At 40.2% G+C, this 27,513-nt stretch overlaps 1 protein-coding gene across 6 annotated transcripts in view; it reads left to right on the top strand.

The window, feature by feature from the left end:
* The first annotated feature begins 1,099 nt into the window (after positions 1–1,099).
* MARCHF6 (membrane associated ring-CH-type finger 6) overlaps positions 1,100–27,513 on the top strand; it is an 82,679-nt gene continuing 56,265 nt past the window's right edge. For 2 of the 6 annotated variants that reach the window (XM_025451460.3, XM_025451459.3), the window contains exons 1-4: positions 21,118–21,172; positions 22,018–22,114; positions 22,741–22,814; positions 26,777–26,920. In XM_025451460.3, the coding sequence (XP_025307245.1) occupies positions 21,133–21,172; positions 22,018–22,114; positions 22,741–22,814; positions 26,777–26,920 (355 nt within the window). In that variant the 5' untranslated portion in view covers positions 21,118–21,132. Of the gene's footprint in view, positions 1,337–17,922; positions 18,072–20,921; positions 21,045–21,117; positions 21,173–22,017; positions 22,115–22,740; positions 22,815–26,776; positions 26,921–27,513 lie in introns of those variants that run through there. The other 4 variants (XM_035710409.2, XM_025451462.3, XM_049105832.1 and 1 more) reach the window with 4 other exon arrangements.

Here is a 27,513-nt window from a genome sequence, read left to right as displayed (position 1 = left end):
AGCTCAGTGGGTGTCCGTTATCGTGTCAAGGATTTGCCTTCTAGTGTCGGGAAACAGCGAAGTCAGCCAAATCCTGACATTAGTTGTCACGAGTTGCTCTCTTTTTGGAGGACTCCGCTTCACCATCTTTATTCTATGTCTCGTTCTGATTTGGGAGGCTCGGAGGAAGGGGGTCTTTCCAATTCCTTTAGTCACACAGATGGAAAAGATTGCTAGCATTCTTGAATCTATGTCTGCAAATCATCCGCATAGTGTTTAAAATATCTGTGTGTTGTGTGTGGATGGTTACTTTGCTTTCTACTCAGGCGAGTCAAGGGTGGTGGCCTTTCTAAACCGCATTTTCTTTTTAAAAGTATTTTATTTATTTATTCCTGAGAGACACACAGAGAGGGGCAGGGGTACAGGCAGAGGGAGAAGCAGGCTCCCCGAGGGGGCCCCACGTGGGACTCGATCCCAGGACCCCGGGATCACGCCCTGGGCTGAAGGCAGACGCTCAACCGCTGAGCCCCGCCCCCCCGGGGGGGGGGGGCATAAACCGTATTTTCCAAATAAACCTTCACTGAGAGAAAAGGCAAGCTTATGCTGAGCAAAGGGGTGCGGCGGCCGGCGCAGAGGCGGGCTGGGCGCATCAGGTCCGGCCGCTCTGGCCGCGCTGTTAGCGGCGGGCGTTCCGACCCTCAGCCTGGGGTTTGCCGACGTCCTTCCAGCGGGTCTCCCAGCAGGGACCCGGCAGCGCTGGCGCGCGTCTTCTTTCCGTACTTCCTGGAAACGTGCGGCAGAACGCCCCGAGGGCCGAGCAAACATGCACATTCCTGGGCCCTGTGCAGACGGGCGGCACGAGCCGCTGGCGGCGCGGGGAGGGACGCGGAGCCCGTCTTGTCACCCCGAGGAGCCCTGAGCCTCCCGACACCGAGGCAGCCCGGAGCCGGACGCCCGCCGCCCCCGCCCCGCCCCGCCCCGCCCCGCCCCGCCCCGGCGCCCGCCGGGGGCGGAAGTGACGACACACGTCGTGGGGGGCGCTCCCGCCCCTTCCGCCCGGCGCCCCGCCCAGGCCTCTCCGCTCCGCTCTCCCCGCCCCCTCCCCTCTCACGTCCGCTTTCTGTCAGCCTGTGTCCCTCTCCCTCTCCCCCTCTCTCCTTCCTCTCGCTGCCTCCCTCGCACCTGAGCACACGCACCTGCCCAGGCCCGGCTCCGCTCCCGCCTCCCTCCTCCCCCCCCTCCCTCCCCGCCCCGGCCGGAAGGCTCCGGCTGCGGCCCCGGCCCCGGCCCCGGCCGCGGGAGCCTCGCGGCTGCGTCACCGCCGCCCCCCCAGACAAGATGGACACCGCCGAGGAAGGTAAGCGGCGGCGCCCGCGCCCTTGCAGCAGCGCCTGGGTTCGGGCCAGGCCCCGCCGACCGCGGCGCTCGAGGCGGGCGGCGGGCCTGGGCGGCGCGGCGCGGCGGGGGGCGCCTTCCTCGGGGCGGGGGCGCGCGGTGACAGCGGCGGGGTCGGGGCGCCCGGGGCCGTTTGCCCGCCGAGCGGCCGGCGCGAGGGGCGGCGGGGAGCGGAAGGTGACCGCTCGGCGCCCCCCGCCGTTTCCCGCCGGTGCGCACGGAGGGCGGGGGCGCGCGGGGCCGGGGACTTCGCGCGGCGGGGATCGGGGCCCGCGCGGCCTCCCGCCCTCCCCCTCCCGCTGCCCCTCCCCCCAGCCCCGGGGCCGCGCGGTGGTCGCCGCTGCGAGGGTGGGGGCGGATTCCACGCCCTTGGCCCGCTCGGCTTGGTCTTCCTTTTTGTGGTTTCGCTTCTGGCCGCCCGGGCCCTCCCCTCGACAACAAAACTTCTTTGTTGACTCTGAAACTTCGCGAAAAATGCCCCGCCAGGTGACGGCCGGGCGCCGCGCGCTGAGCCCCGGGTGAGAACCTCGCCCTCCGCGGCCCCGCGCCCGCGCCCGCACAGTGGTTCGCGGACGGGGAGGAGCGAGGTGCTTTGGGCGTCCTTTGTTTCGGCGTGCCTTGTTGTGTGTCAGCTCCCTGACACCCAGGAACCAGGGTTTTCTGTGCTTTGTGGTGTGAGTGCGTGTGTCTCGGATCCGGTTGTTTGGGAACAAGTAACCCTCGTAAACGGAGCGCAGAAGGTACAAACACCTGTGAGTGTTGAGATGCGTCGGCTTGTCCGCCGAAGGTACATTAATTTCCAGCGCCTTAATCTTTTTAGAATCTATCAAATAGTTTCATGAGCCTGTAGGGGAAGTCGGAGAATTATCCCGTGCCTTGATGGCTTGGTTGCCAGCGAAGATGCCTTTACGCCTCGGCTGTTTGCGTGGGAATGTGTCTTCCGAGCCCCCCGGACCGAGATGGTGGTGGTGTTACGTGAACATCCTGGAGTACTGCCACGGCGTGCGGTAGTAAGACCAGTTAGGTACTGTCTGTGCAACGAACTGGCGGATTCGATTTCTCAGGTTTTGAATAAATTTTTCCTCAGGTCGTGAGAGCCTCAACTGTAATGACGTTTGTGCGACAGTTTGCAGAGCGCGCTCACGCAGCTGCACTTGGCCGGCGCCGTAGCCCCAGCGACCCGGGCGGTAGTAATATTTTTTACGGATGTGGAAATGCAGGCTTAGTTATTTTAACAGCTTGTCCGAGTTTCACACACTAGCGAGAGATTCGAACCTGTAATATCGTGATTACAAATGGAGTTTTCCGTTCATCAGGCTTCAGTTGTGTTTATTATACACAGTGAGTGAAGCTGGTTGCTGCAGGAGACTGCTGGAAAAAATAGTAAAGTGAAATTGCTGGGAGGTTAGGAATTACTTTGCTTTTGACAGATGGTCCTTGTGTGTAAATTTCCATCTGCATAGATTTCAGGTCATTTTGGATTCACATTTTAATGACTCAGTCTAGTAAGGCAAGTATTTACCACTTGATGTGTGCTGGCATATTACATTAAATTCCATTTTTTGAGCCTGGACACTTAGTACTTGCATACGTTTATGGTGCTGTAGTTCGTGGAAACCCAGGGATTTGCACGATCTGAGGGTTTATATGGAACCATGAAAGATTGATTTTCAGTGTCCTTCTAGTGCTTAAACATTTTTTTCCTTGTAAAGTTATAATTGGGTTAAGGTATAAATGATTTTTATTTATTGACTTGAACAGTATTTCTTATTGAAGTAACTGATTTCGAGTACGTGTGTGCTGTGTATTTTGCTGAACACTTCATACACATTTAATTATCTCACCATTTTGAGATAGGCAGTATCCACTCTATGGAGAGGAACGGAGGGTTGGTATGATTAAGTGACTTGCCCGAGTCGTACAGGTAGCAAAGGTCAGAGGTAAGATTCAGACTTGGGTCTGTCAGACCCTATGGTTAAAATAGATAAAATAACTTATTTTTGTCACTCCCTTTATAGGATGAATCATTTACATATCTTGACAGAACCTTTTTGGCATTTGTTTTATGAACTATTAATCATGAAATGAAAGTGAATTTTAATACTTCTCATGCCCACTTTTGCTAAGTTCCAAATTAGAAGACTTCTGAAATTTTCAAAACTAAAGTTAAACTTAAATTGAAAAAACATTGAAAGAAAAAAAAGAAAAAAAAGAAAAAAACATTGAAAGGAGAGGGAGGATTGCAGAGGATTTCATGATAACGTGAATTAAAGCTTGGAAACAACTGCTCTATTTGCTAAGTTAGTTATTACAGATTATTTCTTAAAATGAAAAAATGCAGTTGGTTTTTTTATCTGATTACAAAAGAAACAGGTTTTCTTTGTAGAAGACTCAAGAACGAGAGAAAATTACAAAAATATGTAAAGAAAATGAAATTTAAAAAATTCTGTCACTTATTGTTAAAAAATGGTGTTGTTTAGTTTTTTGTTTTTTTAATATGTCAGTATGAGAATGTTACTAAAATGCCCAGCATACAAGGGGTAAAATAACATCTTGCTTTTTTCTAGGGTTCCATATATGGTGTTGTAATGCTCAAAATGTTTTGTATTGGTAGTAAATAGTATTGAATTCTGTTATTTGCCAGATGAATTTTGGCCCTTCATATTAATGTTTGCTAGATTTTTTTAATCATTTTTTAATTTTTATTTATTTATTCATGAGAGACACACACACCCAGAGAGAGAGGCAGAGAGGCAGAGACACAGGCAGAGGGAGAAACCGACTCCATGCAGGGAGCCCGATGTGGGACTCCATCCCGGGTCTTCAGGATCAAGCCCTGGGCTGAAGGCGGTGCTAAACCACTGAGCCACCTGGGCTGCCCTGTTTGCTAGATTTTAAAGATCTCTAAAAAGTGTTCGATGTATTAAATTTTGTTTTTGTAAAATCAACAGGCTTATAATCCATTCTCATAAAACAAGATAAATGACTCATTTGTATTATTTGTATGTAGTTTCTGTGAGTGTAGATAGGTTATTAAACTGCTGTCATTAAATCTTTAAACTTCAGAGGATCTGCAGCTTCCTCATTTTATGGTTTAGGAGTCTGATCTGCAATGCACTGAGATTTTTCAGTTTCAGGGGAAAAAAAATCTGTCTTTTGTTTAAGGATATACATTTTCTAAACGGAAACACACCACACTGTTGGAATGATGCAAGCAAGTATTGATGTATGAAACCCTCATGAAGATATTAAAGACATTTTGCCATAGTAGTAGAGTGTTCTAATTTCAGTCCAGGGATACAGACCTGACTTTTTTTCCTAAATTACTCTTTACCCTCGCAAGATGTAATACAACATCTCAGTAATTTTTTTATGGAGTGCCAAAGAAGTTATTCTTTATGCTTTATGAGACATATTGGGAAGATATGGTGTTGAAATGTATTACATTTGATTATGTTCTCTATTTACTATGGCAAAACCTGAGGTGATGGTTTTGGAAGAAATGAGTTAAAAGAATGGGAAGTTGTCAGAACCAGACAGCTAGTTACCATCTTTCTAGAACCACATGGTCTTTCATCTCTGCTTCCAGGCATGTCTGCTTCATCTCACCATGGATCAACTTTTACTGTCTTGGCATGCTCATCACCACCAAGCAGATATGAACTTATTTGACAAATGTTTATTGAACACCTGTTACAAGCCAGGCACTATTTTATGCACTTCGGGCTAGGCAGGGAACAAAATAGTCAAAATCCCTTATTTCATAAAGTTTACATTCTTGCTTTTAGCTTGGTAGGAGAGGAAGGGAAGACTGAAAACAAATTGTATGGCATAACTGGATGGTTATAAATGCTGTGGAGAAGAGTAAATCTATAGGGAATAAGGAGCGCCAGGATAGGAGGGAGGGTGTTGCAATTTTAAATATGGCAGTGAAGGAAGGCCTCACTGAGAAGGAGCAAAGTAGGAGAGGGAGATAGACATGTGAATACTCTGTGGACAGAGCATTTTAGGCAAAGAAAGAATAGCCAGTGTGAAATCTCTAAGATGGGAGTATGCTAGGAATGTTTAAGTAATAACCAGGAGACCAGTGTAGCTGCAATGGAGTGAATGAGTTGGGCAAGAGTAGTAAGTACAGTATGAGGTTAGAGAGATCATGGGGCCAGTGGGGAGTAATAGAAGTATGTAAGACTTGTCTTTACTTTTACTTTTGTGAGATAGCGTTTTGAACAGAGGTGAGGCATAAATTGTCTTGCCATTCTGTCACTGGCTATGTCCCTGGATATCTGTCTTTCCTGATCAACTTAATCTTAAATCCAAATTTCTGGAAGCTAGAATCTGATTAGCCCATGTTGGGTCAGGTGCCTACCCACCACCCAGTTAACTGGGTGGTGGTGGGGAAGATAATGGAAGAATAGAAATCATTATCAAAAGGCACAAACTAACAGTTATAAGGCCTGGAGATATAGTATACAGCATGGTGACTATAGTTAATGCTATATTATATATTTGAAAGTTGCTAAGAGAGTAGGTCTTAAAAATCCTTATCACAAGAAAATTATGTGTGGTGATGGATTTAACTAGACTCACTGTGGTGATCATTTCACAACATATACATATATTGAATCTATGTCATACACTTGAAACTAATATTATATGTAAGTTACATCTGAATAAAAAGAAAAGTCAGGGCTCTGTTCACTCTGGGTCAGGGTGGACATCCCCAAAATTGTCTTCGCCATTGTTGAATACCTTCCAGGCTGGAATGCTGTGAGTGATTAATGTTGGGTTACCTGGGTATCCTTTTCCAGACCAGGCTTATTTTAGTTGGGCTTTACTTCTCTCCTGGAAGGACATGAAGATGGCTTATTTTTAGTATAATACAGGTAAAATGGAAAGAGTTCTTAAAAGGAGAACAGGAAGTAAGACCCCCAAGGAAAAACTTACTAATTCACACTATATTTTAGAATGCTATTTCAGTGGGCAAGGCACAGAGTTTAAGTTCAGGTAGTGGAGAAAGAAACAACAAATTCAGGCAGAATTTATAGAATATAGTGATTGATGAACTGATACAGGGAGGAGGATTTGAAAATGATTTCTAGTGCAGTTTCATTAGTTCTGAATGGGGAGAGAGAAATTCAGTTTTGGATTTTGTATTTGTAATGGGTGCCATAACAAAGTACCACAGATTGGGGGGCTTCAGTGGTAAAAAGTTATTTTCTTACACTTCTCAGAGACCAGAAGGTGTCTGCAGGGCTGGTTGCTTCTGAAGCTTCTGTCCTTGGTTTGCAGATTTTTGTCTTCCTGTGTCTTCATGTGGTGTTTTCCTTTGCACGTCTGTGTCCTAATCTCTTCTTACGGAGGCACGAGTCATGTTGAATTAGGGCCCACCCTAATGACCTTATTTTTAACTTAATTACCTCCTTAAAGACCCTGTTGTCTACTAACACAGTCATTCTGAGGTTCTAGGGGTTAGAACTTCAATATATGAATCTTGGTGGGGCTCCTGGGTGGCTCAGTTGGTTAAGGGTCTGCCTTCAGCTCAGGTCGTGATCCCAGGGGGTCCTGGGATTGAGCCCCTGTGATGTTGGACTCTCTGCTCAGCGGGGACTCTGCTTCAACCGTTCCCTCTGCTTCTCCCCTCCTCCCCCCCAATGCTTGCATACTTTCTCTCTGGGTCCCTCAAATAAGTAAAACCTGAATTTGGTGCAGCTGGCAGAAACAAGATAGTTCAGTCCATAACAGACATGGCGAGTTCTTGAAGGCTTGGAAGACATTGAAATATTTTCTGTACACGTTTTTTAGAACTGAACTTCATTATGATATTCTTTTTACTTTTTCTCTCTTCCTACCCCCAACTTGTGTATTTTTTAATGATAGGTTAATAAGGTATAGTTTACATATAATCACATTAGGAGATTCCTTTTTTTTTTTCATTTGTTTATCAAATATGGAATACCTGCTATGTTCTTAGGCCCTTTGCCAACTGTTTTCTGCGTGAATTTCATTTCCCTCTTTATTAGCCATTTCAGTTCTTTCTTTGTTTTTTATTTATTTTTATTTTTTAAATTAATTTTATTAATTTTTATTAAGGAACAGTTTGAAACCATTGCTCTTAGAATTCCTTTATACTTTTAAATACTGAGGACTTTTGTTTTTGATATCTTTTTACTATATTAGAAATGAAAACTTTAAATACAATACATGTTAACAAAGGTAACTTTATGATAAGTGCATTTTCCAAGACAAAAAAACTTTAGTGAGTAGCATTGTTTCCATTTTTTGCAAACTTCTCTTTATGTCTGGATTATTAGAAGACAATTGGATTCACATCTCTGCCCCTGCAATTACTTTTACCTATGTTTTAGTTAAAGTGTGTGAAGGAGATTGGGCTTCACACAGATAATTCGAAAAGGGAGATGTATTTTCAGGTAATTTTTGATGTCCTTTGGTACTATGCCAAAATTCAAGTGGTAGTTTTTTTAAGCAGTATAACATTTGAAAGCATATAAATCTCTTTTTAAAAATTAAATCAACTTAAAATCCATTCATAAACGGACAATTGATTTTTGACTTAAAATACAAAAGCAGTTTGGTGGAGAAAGTATAGTTTCAACAAATGGTGCTGGAATAATTGACTAGCCATAGGCAAAAAAAAAAAAAAAAAAAAATTGAGCCATACCTTGCACCATATACCAAAATTAAAAGGGATGTTAAATGTAAATGAAAAACCTGTGAAACTTTTAGAAGAAACTCTAGGAGAAAACCTTCGTGATGTTGGGTTAGGCTAAGATTTCAACACTAAAAGTATGATCTGAAATAAGTAGTTGATAAATTAGATGGCATCAAAATTCACAACTTAAAAAACAAAAAAAAAACAACAAAATTCACAACTTGTGCTCTTTGAAAGACACTGTTAAGAGAATGAGGACAGCCCACAGAAAATGTTTGCAAAATGTATATCAGATAAAGGACTCATTGGAGGACATTAAAAAAACTCTCAAAACTCAGTAAGAAAACGAATGACCCAGTTTAAGAGATTTGTACACTTCACCAGAGAATATATGCACTGGCTAATAAGCATATGAAAAGATGCTGAGCATCACTGGTCATTACATACATGCAAATCAAAACCACAGTGAAATAATTCACACCCACTAGGATGACTGTAATCAAAAGGGACAGATAATCAGTGTTGGCAGGGATATGGAAAATTGGAACCTTCATTCATTGCTGGGGAAAATGTAAAATATAGTGTGGCTAACCTCAAAAAGTTACAGAGTTGCCATATGACCCAGCATTTCCATTCCTAGGTATATACACAGGAGAATTCAGAATATATGTTCACACCCCGTTGCCTATTGATGATGAATGGATAAGCAAAATGTAGTATATCTATAAAGTGGAATATTATTTGGCAATACAAAGGAATGAAATACTGGTATAATAGCTTGGTTGAACCTCATAAATTTTGTGCTAAGTGAAAGAAACTGGTCATGAAACTCCACATTCTAAGTGATCCAAATAGTGTGATTGATATGTTCTCAAATAGACAAATCTATATAAAGAGAAAAGATGGGGGGCAGCCTGGGTGGCTCAGCGGTTTAGCACCGCCTTTAGCCCAGGGCCTGATCCTGGAGACCTGGGATCGAGTCCCACGTCAGGCTCCCTGCATGGAGCCTGCTTCTCCCTCTGCCTGTGTCTCTGCCTTTCTCTCTCTCTCTCTGTCTCTCATGAATAAACAAAATCTTAAAAAGAGAGAGAGAGAGAAAAGATGGGGAATGACTGTTAATAGTTACAAGGTTCCTTTTTGTAATGATGAAGATGTTAACAAATTAGATTGTGGTACTGGTTACATCACTCTCTAAATACATTAAAAGCCATTTAGTGAATTGTATACTTTAGTTGCTGAGCTTTATAGTATGTATATTTCAGTAAGGCTGTTAACAAAATAAAGCTACAATGAGATATCACTACAGAAGTATTAGAATAAATGAAATGATAAAGTATGAGTACCAAATGTTAGAATGTGGAACAACAGGAACTTTCATATACTACTGGGATGTAAAGTGGTACAACAACCACTTTGGAAATCAGTGTAGCAGTTTCTAAAAAAGTTAAAGATGCAGTTAATGTATAACCCACCCATAGTAATGGTAGGAACTTACTAAGAGAAATGAATGCATACAAACTCATGCATGTGAATGTATATAGCAGTTTTATTTGAAAAATCCTGTAACTTGAAGCAACCCAAATGCCCATCATCAGATTAATGGATAGAGAAATTCTATACAATGGAATATTAGTCTGTGATGAAAAGAAATGGACAACGACAAAAAAAACAAACAAAAAAAAAACGAACAATTGATACATGCAACAACATAGATGAATCTCAAAATAATTATGAGTGAAAGAAGCCAGAGTATGTGCCACTTACATAGAACTCTAGAAAACACAAATTAACCCATAGTACTAGAATGCAGATTGATGGTTGCCTAGGAATGGGGCTGAGGGAAGAGTGGGATGGAGAGATTATCAAGGGACTTGAGTTAATTTTGGTGGTGGTGGCTATGTTCATTATCTCAACTGTGGTGACAGTTTTATCATTGACAAGCATATCAAGTGATTCTTTTTCCTTGTTTGTTTCTTTCTTTTTCTATTTATTCATGAGACACACAGAGAGAGAAGGATACAGACATGGGCAGAGGGAGAAGCAGGCTCCCTTTAGGGAGACTCAATCCCGGACCCTGGGATCACACCTTGAGCCGAAGGCAGATGCTTAACTGCTGAGCCACCCAGCATCCCAAGTGATAACCTTTTCTTTTTCTTTTTTTTCTTTTTTTTTTTTACCCTTTATTTTTCTATTTTTATTTTTTTCTTTATTTTATTATTATTATTTTTTAATTTTTATTTATTTATGATAGTCACAGAGAGAGAGAGGCAGAGACACAGGCAGAGGGAGAAGCAGGCTCCATGCACCGGGAGCCCGACGTGGGATTCGATCCCGGGTCTCCGGGATCGCGCCCTGGGCCAAAGGCAGGCGCCAAACCGCTGCGCCACCCAGGGATCCCCTATTTTTTTTTTTTCTTTAAATTTTATTTATTTATTCATGAGAGACCCAGAGAGAGGCAGAGACAGAAGCAGGCTCCATGCCATGCAGGGAACTTGATGGGACTCAATCCCTGGACTCCAGGATCATGCTCTGGGCCAAAGGCAGGCACCAAACCACTGAGCCACCCAGGCACCCCTGATAATCCTTTATTTTTTTTATTTTTTATTTAAAAAAATTTTTTAAATTTATGATAGACATACAGAGAGAGAGAGAGACAGAGACACAGGCAGAGGGAGAAGCAGGCTCCATGCACCGGGAGCCCGACGTGGGCTTCAATCCTGGGTCTCCAGGATCGTGCCCTGGGCCAAAGGCAGGCGCCAAACCGCTGCGCCACCCAGGGATCCCCCCTTATAACCCTTTAAATGCATTTTATTGTATATCAGTTATTCCCCAATAAAGTTTTTTTTTTTTTTTTTTAAGATTTTTGAGAGAGAGTGTATGCACAGAGGAGAGTGAGAGGGAGAAGGAGACTCCATGCTGAGCAGGAAGCCCCATATGGGGCTTCATCTCAGGACTTTGGGATCATGATCTGAGCTGAAGGCAGTTGCTTAAGCAACTAATCAGGCATGCCCCTCAAAAGCTCTTTTTAAAAACCCATTGGTTTTTTTGTTGTTGTTATTTTTGCATGGTTTTGTAACATCATATATTGGTCTTTTGGTAGATAATCCCTGAGTTATGCAGATCTTCCAAATGTTGACACGTTTCATGGGTATTATCAAAGCTTACATTCATTAACATCACTACCTGTCTCATTTTGAAAAATCTTTTAGGTAGTGGGGAAGCTGTCATGCTCATTGTGGATACAAAATTTCTAAAATCCTAATTTTTCCTTGAAAATTTGGTTTTTATCACGGGCAGCAAATATCATTAGTTGTTTTCCTTGGCTCCTAGGCTCACTTCATGCTTTTGTGATAAAATATCTGCTGAATACCCAGATATGTCTGAATATAACTTTTGTTTTTTCAGTTTTTTTAGCCATGGTAAAAATGATGTTTCAAAAACCTCATGTTTCATGGGAGGAAAAACAGCTAGTTTGGCTGGTAACTCCAAAGAATTTTACAAAGGACCTTTTCTTGAGGCAGCTGTTGCTGTTGAGATCAAGTCCAGGAATGAGCCCATATTCTCTGTATTTTCCAGTTCTAAAAACTTCTGATATGTTGTTCTTTAAATTTTTTTTTGTTTTTTGTTTTTTATTCTTTAAATATTATATATATTTTTTGTAGTCCTGGTCTGGTGAAGAGACAGAAAACACATAGCTAACCAGAGGAAGGTGAAAGAATTACTAAGCTATAGTAAGAGGGTCCTTATAAAGATGTAAAAAATACTGTAAAGGGTACCCAGCACAGGAGGGAGAGTATCCACATGGAGACAGATTGGGAAGAGGTAGGGCCACTCCTTACAGCTATGGTTAGACATAAGTGAAGGAGTGTGGAGTGCATGAGAGCCAGAGCTGATGGATGGGCTTGCAGGGGAATTGGATACTGCTGTTGGGTACAAGGCCTGGAGTGTATTGGGTTCTTGTCAGTAGGGTTGTAAAAGGCGGTCATTATAATAAATAAACATACTGACAGTGCAGCAGGAGTCAGAAAACCACCTCCTCCTGTGTAGTCCCTCCAGCACCCTCTACTGAAAATTTGTTTTAAAAACTGCTTTTGAGTTCAGTCTCTTACCACTGAACAGGTACTGAAGGACGAATTTGGAACTGAGGGGAAAGTGGTTGATACCTGGCACACTCCTCCTATAGTTGTTGGAGCCACTTCCAGTGCTGCTGAACTCATAGATGTCCACTGCTGCTGGTGGAATCATTACCAGGGGGCACCTGGCTGCCTCAGGTGGAAGAGCATGTGACTCTTCATCTCCAGGTTGTGAGTTCAAGCCCTACAGATTATTTAAGTAAATAAAACTTGAAAGAAAAAAAAAGAATCACCACCAGGATTTCTATATCTACTGCAGTTGTTCACAGCACCTGCAATTAGCTGCCACAGCTGTTTTCAGAGCCAGAAGTAGAAAATGGCTTTACCTTTTCCCTTGAAGTGCTTCTCTTTGATTCAGTGCAACTTGAACCTAGTCAGCAAAGAGGCCAAAAAATGTAGTTTTCAGACTTCCAGGAGCAGTAGTACAGGTGAAGTTTGTAATTACCAGTAATCTGAAGAGTGAAGAAAATAACTAAACCTTGGGATACATGTAGACTTGGAACTTTATTTTGCAAGGCCTATAACACATGCATTTTTTTATAGGTAAAATTTCACAGTTGGAAAGGAAGTATTTTCCACAAATTTTTACTTTTTTTTTCTTGTAATGTAAAAACAAAGAAGCACTAGAAACTTTGGGCATTAGGTGAAAACTAAGGAAATCTGAATAAACTGGATTTTAGTTAATGATGTGTAAATATTGGCTTTGTAAATTTAACAAAAGTACCATGCTAATGTAGATGTTAGTCATAGGGGATACTGGGTGCTGTGTATATGTGAACACATTGCACTGTCTTAAATTTTCTGTAAATGTAAAATTGGCCTGAAAAATAAAGTCTAATACTTTAACAATCCTTTATTTATTGAATTATCACTAGAAGGATAATTATCAGAAGGATTGTGCAGACATTTTGAAATCTTATGTGGAAATACTTTCAAGGTAGATAATGGCCTAAAAATTGTGACATATACCCAAAGCTTTTAGGGTTTTCTTTTCTTTTTCTTTATTTTTCTTTTTCCTTTTTTTTTTTTTTTGTAGTAGGCACTTAGGATATATTTGGTGAGCTGAATTGTTGGCTAGAAAGACGAATGGGATAGCCAAACCAACATGGGTTTGACTTTGAACAGCTGGTTCCAACTTGATAGCCTACTCTTACTGATTGGTCTTTTCTCCCTCCCTCTCATTTCCTGGGCCATCTCCATACTAAGCCATTAAGGATTTGAAGTTTTTCATTAAACAAAAAAGCCACCTTTATATTTATTGAGTTAGGCACGGTGCTAGGAACTTCTAAAAGATATGCTTTGTGAAGATACTAGGTATTCAGATAAGCAACAGAAGTTCCTACAGGATTAAACAGAAAAGCAGGAAGAACCTGGGGAGATGTAGGGGGAAAGCCGAAAAGTGGGAAGAGTTTTGCTTTACTGGGAAGAGTTTTGCTTTACTGTTTGTAAATTGATTTACATTCATGTCAAGTGAACTGCAATGCTTTTATTTTGGCCTGAGCAGGATTTGTGATTTTACTGCATGTAAATCTGGTGGGAGCCTTATTCTACCTCAGAACTTTATTATTTCAGTTTTAGTAAAGGGCCTCAGGCTCTGCCTTTTGTAGACATTCCTCTTTTATAACCTTGGTTGTATTACCCTGTTGAGGTTTTGGGCGATGGGATTGATCTTCGTATGCAAAATAGGTTTATTCTTTCTTTGACTTTTCTGTGTTGGTGGTAGTTGTGCTTGTTTTAGGTCCCACCTTTACCCCCTGCTCCGCTGTCCTTGCCCCCAAAGCTGCTAAGACCCTTTATGAAACAGGATGGGCTAATTTGTGTCTTAGTCACAAACTACCTCCAAACCTCAGCAGCTTAAAGCAACAAAAAGTCCTTTCTCACTGGATATTATGTCTAATACAGGCTGGGAGGAGATGCCCCTGCTGATTGTGGTCACTTGGAGACCTAGATTGGTGGAGATTCTTAGGGTGTGCTTCCACGATCATTGAGGCAGGAAAACGCAGTGTAATGTATTATGTCCATAAGCTCCCATAGTTTTCTACCCAGAAGTGATATACATCACTGTAGCTCATATTTCATTGATTGAAATAAGTCATGTGTCCATGTCTAATTTCAGAGGTGGCAGGGAAGTGCAGCCTACTCTTTATCCAGAAAATGGAATGCCAGAAATATTTGATGTCCAATGCTGATGTCCTCCACAATCCCTTACCATAATAATTGTTATCTGGCTGGATGAAATTAATTTGCTTGTTGGGATACATTTCATTTTTTTTTTTTTTTGGGATACATTTCAATACACAACTTGATTAGTGAAGGAAACAATAATTTATTTCCATGTCATTATCCTTTTTCATTTGTTCTTCTCATATGTCTATTTAGATAATACATTAGGAAGTCTTCCTAAAGTGTAACATAAATACAGTAAAATTTACCTTAATGTCCATGAGGGGGCAGCCCGGATAGCTCGGCGGTTTAGCGCCTCTTTTAGCCCAGGGTGGGATCCTAGACACCCGGGATCCAGTCCCATGTCAGGCTCCCTGCATGGAGCCTGCTTTTCCCTCTGCCTGTGTCTCTGCACCTCACTCTCTCTCTCTCTGTGTTCTCTAAAGAATAAATAAATAAAATCTTAAAAAAAAAAATGTCCATGAGGGTTTTGTTTTTGTCTGGGATTTTTTTTTTTTAAAGATTTTATTTATTTATTCATAGACACAGAGAGAGGGGCAGAGACACAGACAGAGGGAGAAGCAGGCGCCATGCAGGGAGCCCGATGTGGGACTCGATCCCTGGTCTCCAGGATCACACCCCAGGCTGCAGGCGGCGCCAAACCGCTGCGCCACCGGGGCTGCCCTGCCCTAGGATAGCTTAATTTTTAAATTTAATTTCAGTGTAGTTAACATACAATATTACATTAATTTCAGGTGTACAATATAATTCAGCAGTTCCATATATTACTCAGTGCTCATCAGCATAAGTGTACTCTTAATCTCCTTTACCTATTTCACCCATTCCCCCACCAATCTCCCTTCTGGTAACCATCTGTTTCTTCTGTTGTAGTTACGAGTCTGTTTTTTGGTTTCTCTATCTCTTTTTTTTCCCCTTTGTTTTGTTTCTTAAGTTCCACATATGAGTGAGATCATATGATATTTGTCTTTCTCTGACTTACTTCACTTAGCATTATACCCTTTAGATTCATCTATGCTGTTGCAAATGGCAAGATTTCATTTTTTTTGTGGCTTAATATTCCATTGGGTATGATGTATATTATATATGTATAAATAAAACAAGTAAAATGCAGTGCTTTTGTATATACATATATGCCATATCTTCTTTGTCTATTTTTCCATGGTATTGTCCCTGAGTTTTTGACAAATGGATACATACAGTCGTGTACCTAGGGCATTCAAGGGATGGACTAGATCAGCCACCTCTCAAATATCCCTGTTCCCACCCCCAGACCCTGGCAACCACTGATACATTCCTTTGTATTTTTACCTTTTCTAGAATGTCATAAATGGAATAATCTAATATGTAGCTTTTTCAGTCTGGCTTCTTTTGCTTAAGGCATAATGCATTTGAGATTTTTTCACATTGTATCAATCAGTATTTCATTCCTTTTTATTGCTTAGTAGTCTGTTGTAGAAAAGAATACTGAACATACCACAGTTTTTTTTTCCAGTTGTGGAATGCTTTGATTAGTTGTTTCCATTTTGGGGAAATTATGAATGAAGCTATTATACAAATTTATATGGGTTTTTGTACAAGCATAAGTTTTCATTTTACTTAGTTAAATACCTAAGGATATGATTGCTGGATCATATGGTAAGAGTGTTTTTTTTTTTTTTTTTTTTTCTTTTTGTCATTTTAACCAGTATGTAGTGATACACTGTGGTTTAAAATTCTTTTATGGTAGAATATACATAACAAAATTTACCATTCTAACCATTTTTTTTCATTCTAACCATTTTTAAATGTACAATTCACTGACATTAAATATGGACAGTTGTGCAACCATCACCATCCTATTGTGCTTTTATTTATTTATTTATTTATTTATTTATTTATTTATTTATTTTTTCTATTGTGCTTTTAAGTTGCACTTTAAAGGTCCTGATGACCTCAGCATTTTTTCATTTGTATACCTTCTTTGGTGACATATCTGTTCAAATCCTTTCCTGGTGTTTGTTTTGTTTGTTTGTTTTGTTTTGTTTTGTTTTGAACTGTTTTCTTATTGTTAAGACCCCAATTAGTAAGCTGGATAAAGGACTTAGAAAATTCACAAAGAAAGAGAACTTGGTAAAATGTGGAAGTGTTGGCTTCACTAGTCATTATTAGCTACTGTACTACCTAGTTACTTTATATTTCAGTGGTGTAATGTGGTTGCCAGAGGGAGCAGTCTACTGTAGAAATGGAAGACTATAACAAAGTTAGAAGAGTAGATAGTAAAGATACATAGAATATTGACATGAAATTGTGGAAAAAAAATAAAACATTCAAGAGAAGATCATACAGCAGAATTGGAAAAATAAGCAAGTCAAAGGGAATACTCTTTTGTAATTGGTGGTTATGTTTTAATCCTAATTTCCTCATTTACTTGATAATTTAGTTGGGCCTCAGTAACTAAAACAGTTAGCTAAGCTAGGTCTGCTCCCCTCTTGGCCTAGGCTGGCAGAGGTGGTGTTGGGCCACATTTTTTCCCCTGTGGTATTTGGCTAGGGTACAGAGACATTTATTGTCAAAAAAATTTACTGTCTTGCTAGGTTTCTGCTTTCCTGGTCTTTGGTTTTTTGGAGGGAAATTGTTCCCAGTGGTGTTTTCAGGTTGTCAGCTTCTCCACCTCCACCACCAGTCCCCAGGATACATGAAGCAAAACACAAATCCAGAGAACTCAAGTGCATGTGATTTCTTGGGTCATCAGTTCCCTTGCTGCTCTGCCTTTTCTTCACTTTTTAGAGCCTTCTTGTGTTTATAATGTCCTGGACTTTTAACTGTACTTGGCAGGAGGTATAGGGAGAAGTATGTTGATTTCATCTGGGCTATTTTCTTTAGTCTTCCTGTAGTATTGATTGCCTCTTTCCTCTAGAGGTAACTACTGTGCTGACTTATAATAATAAATGTTAGTTTCTTGTGTTTGAACTTTTTACATGTAGAATAGATATTCTTTGTGTCAGTTGTATGTGTGTGTGAGTTCTTTATCACTAAACATTAGTATACAATAAATCCAAATGGTGGTTGTAGTTTTATTTTTATTTTTATTTTTTTAAGGTGGTTGTAGTTTTAGTTGGTTTATTCTGATTGCCATATCATATTCAGTTGTGTGAATATACCAAAATTTATGTATTTTACTGTTGATAGACAGTTTGGTAGTTTCCATTTTGGAGGTAGAGCCCAACATGGGGCCTGAACCCATAACCCTGAGATTGAGACCTGAGCTGAAATCAAGACTCAGATGCTCAATCGACTGAGCCACCAAGGTGCCCCCATTTGGGAGGTATTTTTATTGAAACTGTGCTGCTATGAATGTTCTTATACATGTCTTTGAACAAAAGTATACAAGAAACTATTGATTTTAATAGTAAGATATTAGCAAATTATTATGTAAATATATGCTGTAGACATCATCACATATAAAAGATGTGTATTTTCCCCCAAAATTGATATACAAAATTAGGAACTGCTAATAGTTTATGTATCCTTCCAGAAAAAATGTTTTGCTCTGTATTCCTATGCCTTGTTGCAGATTTTTCTACTGGAACATGGATTGGCAGGGAAGAAGCTTCAATTCCTTCGTAGTCTGCACACAGACTAGCTAAGGACATTTAATTGAAGATATAGAGTGAGAGCAGGTGCAGCCTTTCATTTTGGCAGCTTTTCCCAGCTTCCAGTGTCCTAATAAGGTATGACTATGCCCATGACACACAGTCTAAGCAGGGATTGGGGCCTGCTGAACAGCCAAATATTTGCCTTACAAGTATTTTATAGCTAAGGCTTATCACCATTCTAGTTTATTTATACCAACAATCTTCACCTTTCCATTTAGGGTAATATTTATACCTGAGGTGCTTTTGAATAAAACTCAGTCACATCTTCACGATGTGGGAAACAATAGGATCAGTACTGCAGAAGAGATTTGTGATACTTTTTGGACCAAATTCTGTATTACAGTCATTTAGATTAAATGGTTTTAAATTAGAAATGAGTTGTTGGTTGCACAGAAAGAGGCTTTTAGGAATGTTGAGACATTATTTAAATCTTCTGCTTTCTTCCCTCGATGAAGATATAGCCAGGGAAAGTTTTAGCACATTTTTAAAAACATGATCAGAGAAATAAAATCTAACATGAGTTTTTAAATTTGTGTGTACATGCATATTAAATAAGTCACATGCTAAGTCCTCTTGCTGAAGAACTTCATTGATAATATTGGAATTGGTAGTGTCAATGCAATAAAAGTTCAACTGTGATATTTGTAAACTACGTGTTTGACCATTGCTTATTTTTAAAAGTTTTATTATGTAAAATTGTATTCTTTTTTTAAAAAGATGTTATTTATTTATTTAGAGTATGTGTGCACAAGCAAGGGAGGAAGGGCAGAGGGAGAGAGACAGTCTTAAGCAGGCTCCATGCTCAGTGTGCATTCAGATCTGGGGCTTGATCTCATGACCCTGAGATTATGACCTGAGCTGAAATCAAGAATCAGATGCTTAACTGACTCTGCCACCTAGGCGCTCCTAAAGATTTGATTTGATTGATTTTCAGAGGTAGAATTTGGTGATTCATCAGTTGCATGTAATACCTGTTGCTCATCACATCATGTACCCTCCTTTTAAATGCTCATCACCCAAATTTCCGCATCCTCCCACTCTCTTCCCCTCCAGCAACCCTCAGCTTGTTCCCTGTAGTTAAGTCTCTTATGATGGGACGCATTGGTGACTCAATGGTTGAGCATCTGCCTTTGGCTCAGGTTGTGATCCCAAGGTCCTGGGATCAAGTCCTGCATCAGGCTCTCCTCAGGAAGCTTGCTTCTGCCCTGCCTATGTGTCGCCCCTCTCTCTGTGTCTCTCATGAATAAATAAATAAATAAATTTTTAAAAAGAGTCTTTTATGATCTGTCTCCTCCTCTGATTTCATCTTATTTTATCTTCCCTTCCCTTCCTCTATGTTCATCTGTGTTTTGTTTCTTAAATTCCACATGAATGAAATCTTCTGTTTGTCTTTCTCTGACTGACTTATTTCATTTCACATAATACTCTCTAGTTCCTTCCATGTTGTTGCAAATGGCAAGATTTCATTCTTTTTGATGGTTGAGTCAATATTCCATTGTATATACATAGCACATCTTCTTTATCCATTCATCTGTTAATGGACACCTGGGTTCTTGCCGTAGTTTGGCTTTTGTGGATATTGCTGCTATAAACATTGGGGTGCAGGTGCCCCTTTGAATCACTAGGTTTGTATCCTTTGGGTAAATACCTAGTAGTGCAGTTGCTGGGTCATAGGGTAGCTCTATTTTTAACTTTTCAAGGAATGTACCTCCATACTGTTTTCTAGAGTGGCTGTACCAGTTTACAATCTTCAAGGTGTAAGAGTCACCTTATTTCTGGAGGACAACATAGCGACCCTCATTTGTGTGTGAGCATGGCAGTGTCTCTGCTGCTTTCTTCTATACTATGTCCTGATGCAGACACTCCTTGCCATGCTTTTACTGCTGTGCCCTAATTCTGCAACCCCCTGAGAGCTGGCTGGGGAGATAGGACAGCATGGGACCTCTTCACTCTGTGTCTGCACTGGCTCATCCACATTTGCACCTAACCACATTCCCTGGTTAATCCCTCACTAGGACATGCCTGTCTCTAAAGTTAATCCATGGACATCCTAGCTACTTGCGGGTGGTGTGGTCATGTTCAAAAGGCTTTGAGTACTGTTTCTTCTCCTACCTGGATAACTGTGGTAATTGTGGAACTAATTGATGTCCACAGGCACCAGCAACTCTGGTAATTCTAGATAACCTAGATCAGTTGCATATCCCATGGACCTGTCAGCTATTTTAGGTAGAAGTCATAGTGCCTACAGTGGCAACCATGGTGCCCATGAATCCGGGTTTGGTACCGTAAAGGGAGCTTGTCGATCATCTACTCCAACCAAGAAAGGCAGCAAATATGTAGATTACCTACTTGAGACGTGGGACAGCAGTGATGAAAAATAACACTGAACTCTTTTGAGAGCCTCTATTTGGGGCAGCCCCGGTGGCGCAGCGGTTTAGCGCCGCTGCAGCCCAGGGCGTGATCCTGGAGACCCCGGATCCAGTCCCACGTCAGGCTCTCTGTATGGTGCCTGCTTCTCCCTCTGCCTCTGTCTGTCTGTCTGTCTGTCTCTCTCTCTCTATGAATAAATAAATAAAATCTTAAAAAAAAAGAGAGAGAGAGAGAGCCTCTATTTGGAATGAATCCATTTTAAATCCTTTAAGGAGGATCCACTGCAGGGGAAGTCTGGTACTGGCTGCCATGGTAATCCCAGCTCCAGTACAGGTATTGAATTTGGTGCAGTTAAAAATGCTTATTTGATGTTGGACCTCCCACAGGGGCAGCAGCAGATCCACCAGGGTATCTTCCTTCCAACCCCCTTCCCCAAAAGCTCTTGGCTCTTGGTGCAGTTTCCTTAGGCTGAGGTATACATTTGGAGAAAATTAGAATGCTCAAAGCAGACTTGGGCTGCCAGGATACTGTCCTGAGAATCCTGGAATTCTGGTGTCGTTCTGTTGTGTCAGAACTTTGCAGAAGCTGATTAGGCAGGATTGTTCATGCTGCATTGCTAGAGTCCGAAGTCCTAGACTGATACAAGACGGAAGATGTTTTCATTAATCAAGGATGAAGGTGAAAGTGGGAGGTTTGAAGAGGCTTGGAATCCCATGTATCCCGTGTAGTTCTGACCATAAATGATGCCGACAGCCACATCGTTCTCATGACCCTCAGGTTGCTTCCAGGGAACCAAAGTTCTTCAGGTGGTGGTAGCTGGCGGGTATGGTTCCAAAGTGAAACTGAAAGACATAGCCCTGGAGGGTGTGCTTGATTTGACTCAACCTGGACAACAACCCCTTCTGGCTACCCTGCAGATAGACCTGGCATAGCAAAAGCTGTTCTGTGGGTAGTGGCATATTACGGCCTTCTGTGTTGGCAGTGATTTGCCTGGCTTATTAATAACTAGGGGGATTAGTGCACTAACCAGTTAGCTAGCCTGAGTACTCCACAGCCCTCAACTTCAGTAAATGGTGCTCAGCCATCTAGAGTGAGCAACATGGTGCTTTTTAATGTTGGGGGCCGAGAGCCGCACTGCTCAGTGTGTGTGTACCCTAGTCCCAGTGGGCACTGGGGACTGGTTAAATCCATTAATGTTGGGCTTGGATTGCAGTTTTTCCTTGTTAACAAGGAATTCCATTGAGTAGATCAAAAGTTTTCCTTAAGTCCCTGCCTCTAGTACACACTGCTTGTCGCCCTTCAGGTTGTCCATTGGGGTGGGCACTTGGCCTTGGAGATCACAGAGAATATGGTCTAAATGTTGCAACCAGGTTTCCATAGGTTGTCCTGCAGAGGGAGCATTCTGGAGCCTGTGAGTGGGATAGTTCTTGGCAGTTTAATGAGCACAGTTCTCATCGAATGGAACAGTTGGCTTTTTTATATATTAGGACTTTTTTTGGTTTTAGAATATACTTTATTATTATTATAATCACACTTTGCTGCTGCTGGTGGATTCTTGCTTTAACATATTATTTGTGGTTTGGGGTTCTGTTTTTTTTTTTTTTTTTAAGTTATAATCAAAGATAACTCTGTGTATCCTTTTCATTTACAGACATATGTAGAGTGTGTCGGTCAGAAGGAACACCTGAGAAACCTCTTTATCATCCTTGTGTATGTACTGGCAGTATTAAGTTTATTCATCAAGAATGGTGAGTCATCCTTTTAGAAAATTTCATGTCTGAGCTTCAGTTTTGTCATTTATATAATGAAGAGGGATTGTTTCAATGAACTTTTTCTATAAGTTATTTTTAATTTTGTTTTGAAAATTTGGAAATTACCCATATTCCTTATTACCATGCCTTTTCATTTTGGTATTATTGTTTTCTAGGTGCAGGTGAGTACCTGTTTGTTCATTTCCACCATGATAACTTATTTTGTTCATTGGAAGTGTTAAGATTTTCTTATTCTGCTTGGCATGAAATGTAATAGCTTACATTTATGCAATGGTTTGTGCCAAGTAGTGCTCATTGCTTTTATACATCTTATTAACTCATTTAATTCTTAGAACCATGAGGTGGAATGTTTTTATTATTATGCAGATGAGAAAACAAGCATAGAAAGGTTAAAATAACTTGTTCTGGGTACATAGCCAACCAGTTAGTGACAACCAGAATTTAGACTAAGCTACCCAGGGTAGCAGTGTAAATATGAAACTGAAAATTGTAAAAGCTCTATGATATGTAAAATTTTAATAAAACAGAACATTGGTTTTCAATGAAGCCTTAAAATTTCTTTGTTGTAATTATTGTACTTATGCATGTATTTGTGATTGCAGCTTAGTTCAGTGGCTGAAACACAGTCGAAAAGAATACTGTGAATTATGCAAGCACAGATTTGCTTTCACACCAAGTAAGTTCTTTAGAAGTTTGCGTTGCATTTTTGGGTTATAACTGGCTGCATAAAGGTGTTTAAGCAATTTTAAAGCAACTATTTTTAATTTTGTTTGTCATAATTATAACATTATTAAATTAACAATACTTTGTTAGATAGTAACAAAATATTGCTATAATACTTGGGAAAATATTTTTTAAAACTACATATCAGCTTTTAACACATGGACATGTGTGAGAGAGAGTGACTTAATTTGTGGAATATTTCTTTTTTATTGTGCCACTAGTGGGGAGGGGCAGAGGAAGAGGGAGAGAATCTTAAGCAGGCTCCATGCCCAGTGCAGAGCCCCACGCAGGGTTCAGTCTCAAGACCCCGAGAGCATGACCTAAGTTGAAATCAAGAGTTGGTTGCTTAATGGACTGACCTAGGCATTGATGATGATGCCCTTCTTTTTAATTTCTTATTATAGATAAGTTCAAATGAATCAAAAAGGTATAATGAGCCCCCATGTTCATCTCTCTTAGTTTGACTCATTTTCAACTTGTGGCCTTTACTGGGTTTTCCTTACCTGTGTTCTTGTTCCCCACCTCTCTATCCTTTTTAATTTTTAAATTTTATTTTTTAAGATTTTATTTATTCATGAGAGACACACAGAGAGAGGCAGAGACATAGGTAGAGGGAGAAGCAGGCTCCCTGCAGGGAGCCTGATGTGGGGACTTGATCCCAGGGCCTCAGGATCACCTGAACCAAAGGCAGACTTTCAACCATGGAGCCACCCAGGTGCCCCCTCTCTATCCTTTTTAAAGCAAATCCCATTATTTATCATTTCATCTGTAATATGTTAATTTGTATCTCTATAAACAGAATTATTCTTAAAAACAGTAACTATAATACCATTATTCACCCAAAAAAATGAATAATGATGCCTTGTTTTTATCAAATATCTTCTCACTATTCAAACTTGTATTATCTTTTGAGTTAAAATTGTGTAGGTTGGAACAGTAATAATACAGAGAAAGTTCAGGAGTCACATATTCTACTGAGCCAGGCAGGTGCCCCTCCAATTCACTTTTTTTTTTTAAAGATTTATTTATTTATTTATGAGAGAGAGAGAGAGGGGTGGGGGGTGGCAGAGAGGCAGAGACACAGGCAGAGGGAGAAGCAGGCTCCATGCCGGGAGCCCGACATGGGACTCCATCCCGGGACTCCAGGATCACGCCCTGGGCCAAAGGCAGGCACCAAACCGCCGAGCCACCCAGCGATCCCCCTCAATTCACTTTTTAAAAATGAGATTTTCTAAGCTTAATATTCTTGTAAACCTATGGCACCTATTTTGCAGGCAGGTCTTTAAGATTTCAGTTATATTTTATAATTCCTGTGCTTATTGATAGACATTTAATGTTGTGCATCTTAAATAGGTAAAGAACTCTACTGGCAACTTATGAAGAATTTGAAATATACTTTTTGTTCTGAGATTCTAGTTCATTGCCCTTCTCTTCCAAAGGCTTTTTATGTTTTTGTTTTATTTGTTTATTTTTAAAATATTTTATTTATTCATGGGGTGGCGGGGAGAGAGAGAGAGAGAAGCAGGCTCCAGGCAAGGAGCCCTACGTGGGACTCGATCCCAGGTCTCCAGGATCATGCCCTGGGCTGAAGGCGGCGCTAAACCACTGAGCCACCCGAGCTGCCTTGTTTGTTTGTTTGTTTGTTTGTTTGCTTGTTTTTTTAACAGTATCCTGAGCTGCTGAGTAAATTCTGTAACTTAGTGTTGCTTTGTTTTTATTTGAGGGAGTATAAATGATTAAAGTCATTACAGTTTTATGTTTTAGAACTTTATATTTATCACCATCAAAAAAAAGTCAAATCAGTTATTTTGTATTCTTTAATTTTTCTGTAGGGCAGGAAAACACTACAACTTAAGGTTTGTTTATAGCACACTCTAATTCTAAATAATTGAATATTTTCATGAAGTTTGGAAATACTCCTGTGAGCTTTTTTACTTTGAGACCAATAAAAACTTGTGTTGGCACATTTAGTTATCATTTGACATGCCATTCTTTTTATCTTTCCCAAAAACTATTTATTGATTTAATGGCTTATGTATCAAGTATCCTCTTAAAGTAAGTGGTCTTTGTAGGTTTATTGCAAAAAGTTGCTATATGTTAATAGCTTATTGTTAATGTTTGTAGCTGTGGATAGTTTTGTAATAGTTCACTCATTAATTTTAAATCACTGATTTTAAAACTTTACACATTATAATTCCTTATTTTGGCCTCACTGGAGAAAGGTGTTTGTTCCTCCCAAATGTTCTTTCTGAGTTACCTGAGGTGGAGCAGTGGTCTTCATTGAAACCATTTAAAAAGGAAATCTAAAACATGGCAAAACCTTTCTCTGAGTGTATTGAACCACATCTTAAAGAGAGCTGGGAAGATCCGAACTTACTGGTTGGAGTATTAATTATTGTTCTGAAATTTAGGGTAGGTTGATTGGTTAACAAACATCAGGCTGTTTGCTTTCACATGACAGGACTTCGCTAAGGATTATACTTTCTGAATGCTGTGTCTAAGGCTTGTATTTGGGAGGAAGGCTCTTTATTTTTTTTATTGAAGCACAGTTGAGACACAATGTTATATTAGTTTCAGGTGTACAACATAATGATTCCATAGCTGTCTGTTATGTTGTGCTCACCACAAGTGTAGCCACCATTATTCAGCATACATGATATTGTAATAGCATTGACTATATTCCCTCTGTTCTGCCTTTCATCCCTATGGTTTACTCTCCTTGACCCATTTTGCCCACCTCCCATTTCCCTTTGGCAACTACCAGTTTGTTCTCTGTATTTATATGTCTGTTACTGCTTTTGTGTTATTTTGTTTTTTAGAGTCCATATATAAGTAAAACCATATGTTGGCTTTTACTTACTTATTTCCTTAGCATAGTACTCTCTAAGTCCATCCATGTTGTCACAAATGGCAAGGTCTTATTTTTCATGGCTGTGTGTATATATGGATATATACATGTACACATATCCATATATACACACACACTATTTTTTCTTTATCCATTCATCTACCAGTGGTCACTTGGGCTGCTTCTATATCTTGGCTACTGTAAGTAATGTTGCTATAAACATAAGGGTGCATGTATATTTTCATTTTCCTTGGGTAAATACCCAGAAGTGGAATTACTGGATTGTATGATACTGTATATTCTTAATTTTTTGTAAAAGATTTTATTTATTTATTTGTGACACACAGACACAGGCAGAGGGACAGGTAGAGGGAGAAGCAGGCTCCATGCAGGGAACCTGAGGTGGGACTCAATCCTGGGTCTCCAGGGTCACGCTGTAGGCCGTAGGCAGTGCTAAACCACTGAGCTACCCGGGCTGCCCTATTTTTAATTTTTTGAGAAACTTCCATACTCCTTTCCACAGTGGCTACACCATTTACATTCTCACACCAACAGGTCCTCTATATCTCTACATCCTTGCCAACACTATTTCTTGTCTTTTTGTTACTAGCCATTCAGTAGGTATTAGGTGATATCTTACTGTGGTTTTAACTAAAGAGGGTTATTTCTTGATAATATGTCAGCAGCTTTACCTTTTGCTCCTATTCGCTTTATCTGATCTTTTATAATTTGGGAAACCAGATAATTGCATTGTTTAAATGCTAAAATGTGTTATGAGTTAGCTTTGCATGAAGTTTATGGCAAAGACTGGGGGATGTGAAGTTCTCTTTTTTCCTGCACAGAGGCCTTTTTTGTTGGTTCTACATTTTACCTGTGATTTGCTCTCAAATGACTTATGGGTAAATGTGATATTATCATAACTAATTTGATTCACTTTTTTAATAGGAAACAATATTTAAGTGAAATACAAAGATGTTAAGCTAGCTCTGCATGCCTGTCTTATATTTATGAATTAAACTGTTTTTGAGTCTTTATGAAATTATATCTACTTTTTTTTCCTCTTCCAGTTTATTCTCCAGATATGCCTTCACGGCTTCCAATCCAAGACATATTTGCTGGACTGGTTACAAGTATTGGCACTGCAATACGATATTGGTTTCATTATACACTTGTGGCCTTTGCATGGTTGGGAGTTGTTCCTCTTACAGCATGTGAGTATTCACTTCTCTGTGATTGGAGTTATTTTAAAATTACATAACTATTTAATATTATAAAGTAATATTGCATCATATTTTTGTTTGGATGATATTGAATTATTTTATGTTACAATTCCATGTATTACGAAAACCTCGCTTAGAAAACATTATCTGCTGGGATGCCTGGGTGGCTTAGCAGTTGGGCGCCTGCCTTCAGCTCTGGTTGTGATCCTGGGATCGAGTCCTGCATTGGGCTCCCAGCAAAGAGCCTGCTTCTCCCTCTACCTATGTCTCTGCCTCTCTCTCTCAGTCTGTGTGTCTCTCATGAATAAATGAATAAATCTTTAAAAAAAAGAAAACGTCCATCTAAATAAAGAACTATTTTCAAAAGTCATTTCCTTGAATGAATGGGGGAAAGAAAAACAGCATATAGAAGCCAATAATGAAAGTTCATGAAAGAATTGAAAAAGCAAAATCAAATTATAATCAGAAGGATCTTGATTTTTACTATTTGAAGTATATTAGTACTTTCATGTGTTGCAAAAATTGGATTACTTTGAATTTTTTTCCCCCTTCCCTTTTTTTTTTAAATTTTTATTTATGATAGT

Source organism: Canis lupus, chromosome 34 (assembly GCF_003254725.2).
Source record: "Canis lupus dingo isolate Sandy chromosome 34, ASM325472v2, whole genome shotgun sequence".
NCBI lineage: Eukaryota > Metazoa > Chordata > Mammalia > Carnivora > Canidae > Canis > Canis lupus.
The sequence above is the reverse complement of the archived record's forward strand: the minus strand, read 5'-3'. Positions and strand labels throughout refer to the sequence as shown.